Below are 13,753 nucleotides of genomic sequence, written 5' to 3' on the forward strand. Positions count from 1 at the left end.
ATAAGATATCCTTGGCAAGAAATTGGCTTGTGTTTTAGTTTGTCTTTATTCTTGCCCCTCAGAAAAAAAGGTGGAAGGGTGGGAAGGGAGGGAGGTAGGCAGGAAACCATACCTGGATGAGTGTAGATTAAATGTTACAGCACAAAAAAGAGCTCTGTCAATTATTATAGCAAGTGAAAAGTTGGGGATTTTTTATTTCATTAGTTTCTTGCAAGGATTAGAGCCCAGAATAACTTATAGTTTAGGAGATTTTGGTGCAAGAAAGCTGGAGGTTACAAATGTAATGCTAATTCTGGTTGTTTCCACTTGTCACCAGCTCTGTAAGAAGTACTTCCCCTTCTTCATGCTTCAGAAACTAATTTGCATTGCCGAGGTAGACTTTTATTTATTTTTACGTATGACTGTTTTTAGGATTGCGCATCACTTCGTTGCTCGAGCAAAAGAAAATACAATGAACTCAGCTGATTGGTCAGGATAACTTTCATGTTCTGAATTTTTGGAGTGTATTCATAGGAAGTTGTGGGAAATAACACTTCTGGAGTGTTAAAAAAAAAAACAAACAATCCCCCACACAGAGCTGTTTCAGTATTAAATTTTTTTCTGGAATATTTCTGTCAACTATATTATATCTCAGTGTTGTGCAGAGGTACTGCCAGTAGACTACAGTGTATATATCTGCAACTAAATATAGTGTATGCATCTGATAAGTGGTGCAATAAGAAGTTGTCACACTTACTGAGTTGAAAAGCTGTGATGAGTGTAATTTTTGCAGTATTAAAAAATCTTTGGAAAACAATTTGTAGCATTCCGAAATTTTGCATTGAGAAGGAATGTGTGTGTCTTGGTCCATCTAGAATTTAAAGCTGACACTGACTGCTTACAGTTTTGAAGCGTGACCTGTTTGCAATTAAGTTAGAATTCATGAATGTCTTCCTTGCTGTCACTTCTCTTCTACTTCTTGGGTATCAGAAAAGGAACTGGTGAACTTGGTTTATGTGTATTTTAGCAAAAAAACCACCGTGGCTCAAAGGAATTCCCTTCTGTTGCATCTTTGTGGTACCCAGTAGATCCACCACAATATCTTGTGTTGGCTTTTTTTTCCTATCATAAGTATATTTTCTTAATCTTATTTCTTAGAGATAAAAATGAAAAACCAGAGTTTGACTTTGACAAGGATAAATATGACATCAGAATTCCAGAAGACTTAGATGAAACAGGCAAAAGAGGATATAAAAAACAAGAGAGACTGGACCAGATTGTTCCAGAAAGTGACTACTCATTGCGAGTATGTATAACATTTCTAAAAATTTGTTTATTTTTGAAAGCCATAGGGTGTCTGTCTCTGTTCTAATATAATGTTCTATTCTACAGAAGTGTTGACTGAGTTGGGCAGACGAATGCTAGAATGTGTGTCTTAGGGCAATATGTTAGGAATTATTTTGAAAATTAAAGGTGCAGTGTATTTGTGAACTTGTGTAAACGTTTGCTATTTTTTTAGAAGAAAGTTACTGGCTTTTAGGTAGTCTTGCAAATAGCTTTTGCTGTTAAATGTAGTCATCATTATCAAACAAAGAGCAAGAAGGAAATGCAATCAGTAGCTTCAGAAATTAAATATGGGTGTGTGTGGTTGTCAGCAGAGTAAACATTCCATTGTAGTGCAGGTATACATGCATATAGTACTGATGCTATGCACATGTGGATCTTCTAAAGCATTCTACGTGTCATTTCTAGGTTTCAAAAAGAGGTAAGGGAATTGGGAAGCAGCTCTGTTGTTGGAATACATGCATGCAGACAGGGACAACACTTTTCTATAGGTTAATTGATTAATAACTTCTGAAGGCTTCTTTTTGGAAGAAAGTGTATCTAGATACTAGGTATTCTGGGCACTTCTTGTGGGTAATATTCAGAAGTATTATTCCAGTTGAAGTAAAACTTTCAAGTCCTTAAGTCCTATATCCACTTCAGTTACTAGAAGTTGTAAATAAAATGATATCTGAAATGCAAATTAAAATTAATAGATCTGTATGTTTCTATGAAGATTGCATAGCTACTATCAAGCTATGATAATATACAGTTGTTTGGAACAAAGTTAACATACTTGCTTTTGTTTATTTTAAAGTTTGTAGAATTTTGAAGCTCTTAATAGGGGATAAGAAAAGGGAGGCTTGTGTGTCTGCATCTTCAGACACCTGATGAACTTGTTAAATTCGTAAAAGTTGTTCTTCAGTTGTTAGTAATTTAGTTTGTGAATTATGTGTGTTTATTATTTCCTATTTACTGGAATCAAGTTGGAAAAGAATACATTTCATAAAAGACAATTAAAACTTGAGTTTGTCTTCCTAAATGTGTATTGTTAAGTATTTATATCTCAAGGTTTGGGGTTGTTTTAACAGCAGTTACTGTATGTTTTGTAGGCTTATTGCAGTATTCTGTATCTGAAGCCAACAATGCAGATCATTCTACGAGGACAAAAAGTGAAAACACAGCTGGTTTCCAAGAGCCTTGCCTTCATTGAACGTGATATATACAGGCCAAAATTTTTGAATGTATCCTTTGCTAGTATTTACATCATTGCACACTGAACTTAGTGGTCTGACTTTTCACATAAGCTGTCTGAATTCTGCTGGATATGTTGCAGTTACACTAGTTGGGTTGTGGTTTTCTAATTTTTTTTTTTTTAAATTTTGGTTTTTGTACAGACATACTGAAGGAATTACCTCAATGTGAAAAAAAAAAAAAAAAAAGGTCCAGGACCCAATTTAGAATCAGGCACATGAGATTAACTAGATTTTTCCTTAATATCTGGTAAAAGGCTAAAACAGTAAGAATCACTTTTGGATTTAACTGCAGAAACAAAGATCACTATGGAATAATGATGTACCATAAAAACAGACTCATCAAAGCTTATGAAAGAGTTGGCTGTCAGTTAAAGGTAAGAAATTAAAGATCAGAAATATTTTAAAATTTTTAGGAATAATTTTCACTCAAATGCAGATTTTAAAAAAAGAATACAGATGGAAACTAGGAAATCAATGAGAGTTTATTAAACTACCTCTTTAGTTTGTGCAGCAGTGAGAAATCTTATTAAATTATGTGCAGTTGTTTTAATGTTTACCTTTTAAACTAAGCTTGATACACAAAATATGGGCCTGGACATACCTTTTAGGACAAAAGAGGGGTGGAATGCAGGGGTTTATTGTCAAGAGTTTCATTTTGGAGAGGAGTCATAAACCAAGAGCATTATTTTTACTCAGTGTATATAGCTTATAATCACCTCTGACAAATATTATTGTTACTGACAAACAGTATTAGTATAGAATGCATGTTTTTTTTCCTGATAGATCTTGATTTCTTACAGGCAAACAACATGGGTGTTGGTGTTGTTGGGATTATTGAGTGCAACTTCCTAAAACCAACTCATAACAAACAAGATTTTGACTACACAAATGAATACAGGTAAATATCTATTTTTATCTGGACTTTTTAATGAATAGTGTTGTTCACTGTGAACAAAGGCAAAGACGTCTTCTTTTCTAAGGAGTAGGAATAAAATACTATGTTCCATTATAAAATTGCATGGCTATTCTGAACAGTAGGGGTGGGATTTTTACATGTACAGTGGTCATACTGCATTCGTTGCGCAATCACTGAGGTCTAGAGCACCATATACATAATTTTCAAGCAAGTGCCCTAAAAGAGGTTGGTTGCAATTCTGCCTCTCACTGATTGCCCTCAGAATAATTCACTGAGATGTGGATAATTGTATGGTATGTGACTAAAATTGATATATGAATGCCATACTAATAACTTGTTTCATAACAATTTGTTTGGTCTTTTTTTGGAAAAGCTTTGTTGGATTTTTTTTGAGCCCTTCTTTTTAGTTTCTTCCCTAAGAATGGACTTCAATGTCCTCAAATCCTCTGCTACCTGATAGAGAATTTAAAATACCTGACATCCTAAAGGCAGAAATTATTGGGGATATTGCATTGTTTCAGTTTTTATTTCTAACTCGGGAATGCCACTTTTTCACATATCTGCATCCATCCCATCAATCAGTATCTAGTGTGATATTTTTTATAATTAACCTGTGAATCAGGTTGGGAATCTAGTCTGACTTAGAATTTTCAAATATGATAATTAGTTTTAAGTCAGGTGAACTTCCTCATTTGTTTACACTGCCCTGCTGTAAATCAGTTATGCTCACACTGTGGAAGGAAAGGGATGGAAGATGAAAGGGCATGAGTAACCTAAGCAGTTTTCAGGCTGAGGTGTAAAAACTGTCCAGGGAAAATGGTCTGAATACAGACCTTGAGAGTTGTTCCACTCTTTCCTTTCATAATGGCAAGGTTCTTTTGTCTCCTGCACTGCTTTGTGTTACGGGATATTTGGAGTGGCAACCTCCTCCAGCAGCTCTGTCCTGGGACTCCCTCCTTTTCCAGCCACTGGAGCCCAGAGTTTTGCCCAAGCTGAGGGATGTGGCTGGCACTTTCCAAGTTCAACCAGCAGCAAAGCTGAGCTCATATTCCAGAGACACACACACTGAGGACACTGACAGGGCTGGTTACACAAGCTGCCACAGACAAGGTGCATCTACATATGGGACTCACATAAAACATGAACAGCCAAGTCTCCTTCCTCTTCTTCAGCTGGTAGAGATAGAAGTTCACTAGTGAAGGCATGTGCATGACACTCTAGATTCACAAGCACATGTACATTTGTGGATCCCCTGAGTACTGGCACAGTCCTTCTGTCCTCATGGTACTCCTGCAAGGATCCCTGACCCTCTTACCTGCTTCAGAGGTCCCCTACGTGCTGGCTAGCACAATTTGATATTTGCTAGCAAAGGTGTGCACTCGCACACTTGTGCCACAAACACTCCATATTTGCAAGTCCCCCTGGGTGTACCAGCACAACCCTTTGCCTGGCTGATACCCCTTGCTGGACGTAGGGCTTCCTACTCACTGCCAAGTCCAGCTTGGAGTTTGCTAGCAAATACATGTGCATGCCCTATGCACACCAGGACTAGGGAAGATGCAGCTTCCCTTCCCCTACGAGCCAGCACCAGGCATGTAGGCTGTGACCCACAGTCCAGCTCCAGTTGTCAGCACTGAGCCCCTCACTCGTGCTGAACCACCCCAGAAGCTGGTTTTTGAAGGACACATCATTCCTGCCTCATTGAGGGGCAGCTGAGACCCCCCACTGGCTCCAGTAGCTGACACCATACCACCAGTTTGACTCCAGGAGCTGGCATCAAATCCACACAAACCGAGCTCTCTGCAGTAGCTGACAGTCCTTGCCATGCAGATACACATGAGATAAAGAATGAAATTATGCAGAAAGGTTGTTAAGAAAATATTAAGAAGATACAAGAACATAGGACAGCAGGGGGAGATCAGGCACAGGGCTCAGCCAGACAACTGTACTGACAAGTGATGTTTTACATGGAACCAGATCCGTGTATACCCTTTTCTGTTTGCTCCCCTCTTTGTTCCTCCCTGCTCCCTTTCACCATGCACATTGACTCATCTACAGCTCCACTGACCCCCTCCAAATGTCATGGACCTTCAGGTTTGCATCCTTATTCATTGTAAAATTCCAGTGTCCCTGCAGTTTCTTGATGGCCTGTAAATTAGTGTGACTGACCAGGGTTATTTCTGGTTCTTATCTCTGTTAATGCTAATTGGTCCGGTTTTATGACTCTGTGTTTGTATCCTTCCCTTTCCTTATCCTCCTGACTGAAAAAATAAACATTCTCGAACTCTACATATCCTTACCAGTTAGTGTGACTGGCTAAGTTTGTTCTTATCACTACCTCCCTTATCAGTCAGGTTTATCTCTGTCCTTTTTTATGGCTCCTTTGACCATATGCCCTTAAAGGAGCAGGCACTTTTCCTTCTATATGCCCTAACACTTGCTTTCAATATGGACTTAGAAATTTAGTGTATTGACTTGCAGAGAGGGGATAAACTTTGGCAGGAGAAGTCATTACCTTTCTCAAGCTGCATGTTTTGTTCTTCAACCAGTTGTGGTTCAGCTTCCACTGGCAACCTGAACAGTGCCTTTCCTGAGTTGCTGATTTATACACAGCTCTGCATATAACGATAACCCAGAAACCACCCTAGAGTGCTGTAACAAACAGAGCTGTTAATTGTAGCAATTGAGAGATTATAACAAGATAAATCTGGTAATTCCTGGTGTTGAAAGAGCAGCCTTCTGGGGGAGGAGCAGCAGGCCTGATAGCTGCTACAGCCACTAAGTTCAATCTGCCTGTATCTTTAAATGGTGCCTTCAGTTTGTGTTGATCTTTGCAGTGATATTACCAGCTTTAAGCAGTTCCCATGTTTTTACCACCATTGTGCTAGCAGAGCCATTCATGACAACACATGGTAAAGCAGTTCAGGGAATGGTCAAACTGGAAAATAGCTGTTGTGCTAGGTTTTTTTTAATACAGAAGTGACTGGAACCACTTTCCTGTGTGGTGGCTCTAAGAGGTCCCTTGGCAGAGTGGTAGGAACTAGGAATGCCTTAAGGTAGTAATTTGTGTCGAACAGGGTTTACACTATGTTCCCACAGGCTGGCACAGTAAGCACTGAATGCTTTTTACTTGTTTCTTTTTAAAGCCACTTGTGGGCATAGAAATACTACACTTGGAAGGTTTTTCTCCAGAGTGCTGCAGGTTTTCAAAAGGTAACTTTCCAGCCCGAAACAGAAACATAAAACTGTTGCTGTACTTTCATGGCCAATGTAAGCTGAGCTGCCCTTCCCTCTCTGGAAGAGAAACATGATCCCATCTGTGCATTGCTTCTCATTTCTGCCCTTGTGCTTCTTCACCTTTGTGGCACTGAAATGCATTACTTGGGTTCAGAGGTAATCTAGATCAAAACTCTCTAGGTCAGACTAGAGAGCACAAACTGCACAAACATTTGTGTTAGTTCAAGGGATGGGGTGATATAGGTGTTGGAATAAGCCAGACAGGGAGGGACTGACTTTTGGGCTCTGGCTACCCAGCCACTTTAGTCTGACAGAAATTCATCATGCTGCTGAGAGGCACTCTCACCTCTGCCTTTCCTGTGGGGCTTATTGGTGTTCTTCTGCATCACTCTCTCCTGTGGTCACTAAGCTGTGCAATAAACCCTGATCAGGAAACTAATCCAGCTAAAAATTAACATAGGGAAAGACTGGCCCACTCCTTTTAGCAGCATATAGGCTGATCATACATTAGCAATCTCCATGTAGTATTGTTGTACCTATCTAGAGTAGTCTTGAACCTGTAGTTAATGGATGTACAGAAACGTCAGCCTAATAGACAGCTAGTTACTGGATTGACTGAGATGGTTTTGTACTTGTTTCTTCTACCATTGAGGTTGAACTGGTGAGGTAGCTTCAGGGTTTGCACTATACATTCCCAGTGCTTCTAAATTTAGCAGTCTTCATTTCAGTATTTTTCTGTCCTCCAGCTCATGTTTCCAGTGATTTATTTGCTGACAAGCATGACTTCACACAACTCTTAATTTCTAGAGCTTTCTAAAAGCAGAAAGCTTACTGTTGTGTAAATACAATATTAGAGTGATACATATGTTTCTTCTTTCACTGTAGCTTATACAGGTTCTTTCTCTGCTACAATTTTATTAATTAAGATGGTCTTTAAAAAACTCTTCTTTGTAGACTTACAATAGCAGCATTAGGAGAAAAGCTTAATGATTACTGGAACGAAATGAAAACGAAGAAAAATGAAGAGCATCCATTAGCTTTGCCAGTTGAGGAGATACAGTGAGTATCGCTTCTAAATAGAAGCATTTTACGCAGTGTTATTGCTGTTTTACACTCAGTCATGAGAATGAACTTGTCGTGTGAAAGTTCTGGTATTTTTTCGATCACAGAAAACAACCTGATCAGACATGGGTGCAGTGTGATGGGTGTCTGAAATGGCGGAAGCTGCCAGATGGAATCGAGCATTTACCAGAAAAGTGGTACTGCTCACTGAACCCTGACCCGCAATTCCGGTAAAATGAGGTTTTGATGAATGTCTAAATACTGCTTTTAGTTCTTATTTTATCACTGGTTGTAAGCCTGAATGTTAAGGTCTTTCTGTCACTTTTTTTCTTCCCTGCTTAACTCAGAAATTGTAACGTGCCAGAAGAACCAGAAGATGATGATTTAATACATCCTACATATGAAAAAACTTACAAGAAAAAGTGAGTACTGGAGACTTTCTTACAAGTGTCTCAGCACTAGGAAGGAATGTGAAAACTAATGCCCTTTTTTTCTCACCTGTGGTACAACTGCAGTTCTTCTGGGGAAAATACCCAGCAGAAAATAGTGCCCTGAAATGAAGACTTGATCCTAGCAACGAATGGAACTGTTCTTTTCTCTGTTATTGGCATGTTGGCATTACATTCAAATTTCTCTCTTTGACTAATACCTGTTTGCTCTCCTAAATCAAAATTAAGAAAGTCATAATAAGAGAAGCCCTTTTCATTAAAAACTACTAAGGAAAGCAATGTGGTAATTTGTGTTCTAGTACATCTTTCAAAAAGGGGCATTGTTTCATAGTGGTAAGCAGTATAAGAATAGTCTGTGATGTTAGAGATCACAGAATCACCAGGGCTGGAAAAGTCCTTTAAGATCATCAAGCTGCAAGCTATTAGGAGACCTTGTTTAGTTAACTTATTTTCAAGGTCCACATTGAAGCAGCCCAGTGCCTCAATACATTCATTTAAGAATAAGACGATTCTTAGCTAAGGTATATAAAAAAAACCTGAATTGGGTAATTTTAACTAATGTTGGCTAGCATTATAGAGATGGGAATCTGGGGGGAGGGGGATGAGTTAAGTTCTTAAAAATCTTAATCTGAGAGAGAACTTATTTGAAATTAAGCTATACTAGATTCTAAGTCCATGCAGAAAATTTTTATTCAATAAATCAGAATATATTAATTAGAACTTTATTGTATCTAACTGATATAAGGAATATTGTGTTTGCTTTTAGATTTTGAGGTTGGTTTGTGTTTATAATGAATTAACATTCTTAATCTAAGCTCTTAATGATTTTTTTTTTTCCCTGCTGCTGTGCAGAGACAGGGAAAAACTGAAGAAGCGACTAGAGTACCACCAGGTAACGCTTGAGGTTGATAGGAAATGGACTTTGGTAGCAGAATTGTCCTTAGGGGCAACAGTACCATGCAGTTTGATCAGATAGGCCAGGCTCTGAGTTAGTTTGCTTTAGCTACTGGCAAACTAACTGGTTCAACATTGTGTTTTCTTTTTAATGGTTGTACAGGTTATGTTCACTATTAGTAAACAAAAAATCCCCCATCTTTGCTGTCTCATGATGGAAAATACACCATTGCTTTCTATGTAGTAGCTAATAAAGAGTTTGTCCCTCTCACAAAATAGTACTAGAAAGATTGAAGTCACTCATACCTGGTTTTGTGCCATGACATCTAATTGTTGAAAGTGGTTTTGTTGTAGAGAGATGTGATGAGGATATGAAAGTAAAGATGTCCATAAAGCTGGGGGGTTGTGGGGATGGACAGACTTGCTAGAGCTGTAGTTTTGCAAGGAGGCACTCAAATGCAAATTAAGTGCAGATGCAGATCAACGTGGTTGAGTGATGAGAAGGTGTAGATTGTAAATCAGAATCAAATTTCCTAAGTGTGATTTAGCTTAAGTTGTTTTCAAACTAAAGTGTTAGCCTAAAATAACTCAATTTCTGGAGAAGATACTTTGCATGTGCTGTTTTAATCTGTATATTTCATGGTATTATTTTTTTTGACATTATTTTTACCCAAGTACAAAAATAATTTCTAAAAATAAAGTATTGTTCTTTTTAGACAAACTGAATTAACCATGAGCAGCTCTTGCCTGAGATTCTACACAGTGCTTTAAAATAGCTGTATCTAGAGAAAGAAAGACTGTAAGATCAGAAAGCTGCTTTCTGACAGCAGTAAATCTGTGCATGGAGAGGAGTGTGCAACTGGTGTACAGCATTCAAAGTCCTCTGAGAAATCTGCCAGAGGTCTGTAATTTGCTGCTTCCTGGTATGTTGTATGTCTTAAACCAACATGGAAGGAAATACTTCACACACATCAGTAGGGTTTGGGGGAGGTATTGTGTGATCATTAAGGTAAGAAAACTGGGCTTTGCAATGTGGAGTCTAGTTAGCCTTTCTTACTGCAAAATAGTAAGCCTGGGTTCAAGGAGCACCCTGCAGTATACGTAAGAAATGTAGGTCAGAATTGTAGGTGTTGGCAGATAGTTAGAACTGCTTGAATGTGTTCTGAAGAATCTACTAATGTATGTTTATTTTCATTCTTAACTAATATTATCTTATAGATCACTAATGAAACGTTTCTAAAAACACCTGTTTCTTCAAGTAAAGACTTCAAAACATTCTCAGCTGTGACTGGAAAGGAAGCTGTTCCAAGATCACTTTTACCAGAAACATCAAATGCTTCTGTCAAAAGACCTGTGCTTATTTTAAATAGATCAGTTTCTTCACCTCATTCTGATTCTGATAACAGGTTAGTGAACATATACAAAGTAGATGCCTATGTCTTTCTACAATTAATAATTTGTTAATGAAAATGGTGGTGTTGGGAGTAGTCCCATCTTCAAGTGATAGGTGCTAAAATTCATGTCACTTTTGAGAATATAGGAAGCAGCAGGCTGATTAAAGCTACCTAAAAACCTGTGAAATGTGAAAGTGAATGCAGAAAAAAATACTCTGCACTGGCAGGGAAGATTGCTTAGTGGTTTGCCTCTTCAGGAAAGGATTGTAGTGTTTTAACCACACTCTGCAGTATGTTTTCTTTCACTTTTGTTGGTTAAGGAACAGGTAGTGGGGGGGTTCCTGCAAATACTGAGTCAGTTTCAAAATAACCTGTGAACATAATGATTCAGTGTGTGGATGTTAGCTACTTCTTTTACAGGAAAGCATTTCTGGCTACACATCTTAAAATACTATGCAGGGGGACATTACTTTCTAGCTGTTGAGTAGTAGTTTTTAATAGTGCTTGCAGAAACACAAAACATAGTTTGAAACAAGTGACTTGGCAGTATTTGAGCAATATAATAACTGGTTTAATATTTTGCTTCTCAGTCTTAAACGGAAGACACCTAGTTGTGCGACACCTGTGTCTTTAAAGACACCTCGATTAAATGACAAAACATTCAACAACCATGATGATGATGATGTCATTATTTTAGAGGAGAGCAGTACTCCAAAGCCTTCAGCAGATGCTGATGCTCCTGTGGTAAAAACTGAATGCATTGATTTGGATCAAGAGAAACAGAAAGAAAACACTGATGTCAGAGAACCTTGCAGTGCAAGTACTTCAGAACCAAAAAGTGAACAGTTGACCTCAGCAACACAGACAGAGCTTCCAAACTTAGTTGTTAAAAAGGAAGAGGTGGAAGATGACACCGAAATTCAAGTTCCCAGGGCACAGATGGAAACAGAACAGCACAATGTTAATGGTGTTTCTGAGACATCTGTAAGTCTTGAAAATGAACTGAAAAATCAGCTGCAGTTGTTAAATAAAGAAAAAGAAATGTACCAAAACAAATGTGAAGTATTAACCAAACAAGTAGAAACACTGGAACAGAGGATTTTAGAAATGAATAATAAGTATGTAAAAAAAGAAATGTGTCATCAGTCAACTGAGACAGTTCCTTCATTTGAAGGAGAAAATGGTCATGAGAGGAGTTTGGCAGAAGTGACTGTTCTCTATGAACGAGCCTTGGAAGAAATAGCAAAACTAAAGGAACAGTGCAGTACCCTGCAGAACTTAAAAACTGAATGCAGCAAGTGTGCTGATGGTGAAAATAAGAGCGAGGTAGATGAAATTGCTGTGCAACTGGATGATGTTTTCAGGCAACTGGACAAGTGCAGCATTGAGAGAGACAGATACAAAAGTGAGGTAAGTTTGTTTAAAACAGCTATATCCTTCAAATTAACAATTACATAATTTTTATTTAATTTTTTTTGTACATGAAGTGTTGTATAGTTCAGTCTACTAACTAGTTAATCAAGCCACCAAAAAGGGGGAAGAAATTGTAAATTTGCCTATGAGCTTTGTTGGTTTTGGTTTTGGTTTTTTTGCTTCCATGAATAGAAATAAGCAAACTGGAGAGAGACTGCAAGGCTCTGGAGTGGCTCTGTCTGCAAGACAAGACTGAGCAGGTTTAGAGGGGGCACACATAAAGTGGTTCAACTGACGGCTATTTTTAAGCAGTTTGTCTAGCTTATATCTCACAGAAAATGTAATTAAAAACAGTTAGGAAATTTAAACTATTTAAATCTGTCTTTATCTAATCCACGATCATTTTACTTGATTTATAAAATTATTTTTACTTGCTTGCCAGATTGAACTACTAGAAGTGGAAAAAAATCAAATTGCCTGTCAGTGTGAAGAACTGAAAGCAGAAATCGCACAGTTAAAAGCTTCAATTCCAGAAGCAGTAGCACGTGCAAATGATTCTACCACCAGTAATGTAGAAGACTCTGTAAATTTTTCTGATGGAGAAAGGTATCAATTTTGTTCATTCTAGACTATATTTCAAGCATGATTTTGGTTGGCTGACTGTATCTGAAACATCTTGATGAAGGCCATGTCTGATAATGGTATAATAAAAGGCAATGCTTGGAATTCTTTACTACTGCCTCTTGTGACTCCTAACTCAGTAACAATTTTTAATCAAGTGATTTCTTTAATTTTTTTTATTTAGGTATTTGTGTGAGCAAGGTTGCCCATTGCACAATAGAATGCCATACTGACACTTCTTAAAATATCAAAAATGTTATACAATTTCTAGACACAACTTGCAGAACAAGAGAGAAAGGAGGCAGGAAAGAGGTTCATCTTTAGCTTGTGCTGTGTAGATGAACTTCACTTTGATATTCTATTTTTCTTTCTTGGATCAATAGCATTCTACTGAAGAGAGTTGGGTTGCTGTTTTGAAACTTACCTTTTCTGTAAGAACTTCTTGCTGCAGACCAGTTCTATGGAACTAGAATGTGTCCAGAGTGTATCTTTGAGCTAAATGAGGGATTAAACTTACAAAGAGAGGGCTTGCAGCTCTTGTTTAGCAGAAATAGCAAACACAGAGAAGTAGTACACATACCAGATGGAAGTGGGAATGAGGAGTCCAGCAGGAATATAGGCACACTGCCTCAGCTTGTAGGATAGAACTGAAAGCCAGAGCTCAGCTGGGATTAAAACTGACAAGACCTGTGAAGGGCAACTAGAGGGGCTTCTGTAAGCACAGTAGCTGCAGCAGGAGAACTTAAGAAAAAGGTGAGCCTGCTGTTCAGTAGTTCAGGTGCTTAATAATTAAGTGAAGGACACAAGTTGTGTGAGGCATAAATTGCTGAGGTACCTAGTACATTCTTTACCTTGTTTTTTACTGCCCAGGTCCATGAGCCAAGTAGTAATCTTAAGTAGTGAAGCATTACCTGTAATAAAAGGTGACTGAAGTAAGCGACCATTTAAGCAAGTTCAACATATACAAGTCCATGGGACCAGATGAGATGCATCAGAGGGGGGTGGTCAGTTGATGGAGAGTTGGCTTGTGATAATACTTCCAAAAATTGTGGCAGTTGACATTCATGATGTCTGGAAATGCCCATATTTAGGACAGGTAGAACTACAGACTGATCAGTGTAGCCTCAGTCCCTGAGAAGAGACCATGGAGCTATTCTTGGAAGCCACCTGCAGCCCCATGATAGTCAAGGTGATTAGGAACAATCAGTG

General features: G+C 38.2%; 1 protein-coding gene across 1 annotated transcript in view; it reads left to right on the forward strand.

Moving 5' to 3' along the window:
* MORC3 (MORC family CW-type zinc finger 3) overlaps window positions 1-13,753 on the forward strand; it is a 31,906-nt gene that overhangs the window by 13,713 nt on the left and 4,440 nt on the right. The window contains exons 6-16 of the mRNA XM_051627441.1: window positions 1,138-1,285; window positions 2,415-2,546; window positions 2,813-2,932; window positions 3,359-3,456; window positions 7,666-7,770; window positions 7,881-8,003; window positions 8,121-8,195; window positions 9,075-9,114; window positions 10,335-10,522; window positions 11,101-11,920; window positions 12,366-12,529. Of these exons, the coding sequence (XP_051483401.1) occupies window positions 1,138-1,285; window positions 2,415-2,546; window positions 2,813-2,932; window positions 3,359-3,456; window positions 7,666-7,770; window positions 7,881-8,003; window positions 8,121-8,195; window positions 9,075-9,114; window positions 10,335-10,522; window positions 11,101-11,920; window positions 12,366-12,529 (2,013 nt within the window). The remainder of the gene's footprint in view (window positions 1-1,137; window positions 1,286-2,414; window positions 2,547-2,812; window positions 2,933-3,358; window positions 3,457-7,665; window positions 7,771-7,880; window positions 8,004-8,120; window positions 8,196-9,074; window positions 9,115-10,334; window positions 10,523-11,100; window positions 11,921-12,365; window positions 12,530-13,753) is intronic.

This window comes from Apus apus, chromosome 1 (assembly GCF_020740795.1).
Source record: "Apus apus isolate bApuApu2 chromosome 1, bApuApu2.pri.cur, whole genome shotgun sequence".
NCBI classification, from domain to species: domain Eukaryota; kingdom Metazoa; phylum Chordata; class Aves; order Apodiformes; family Apodidae; genus Apus; species Apus apus.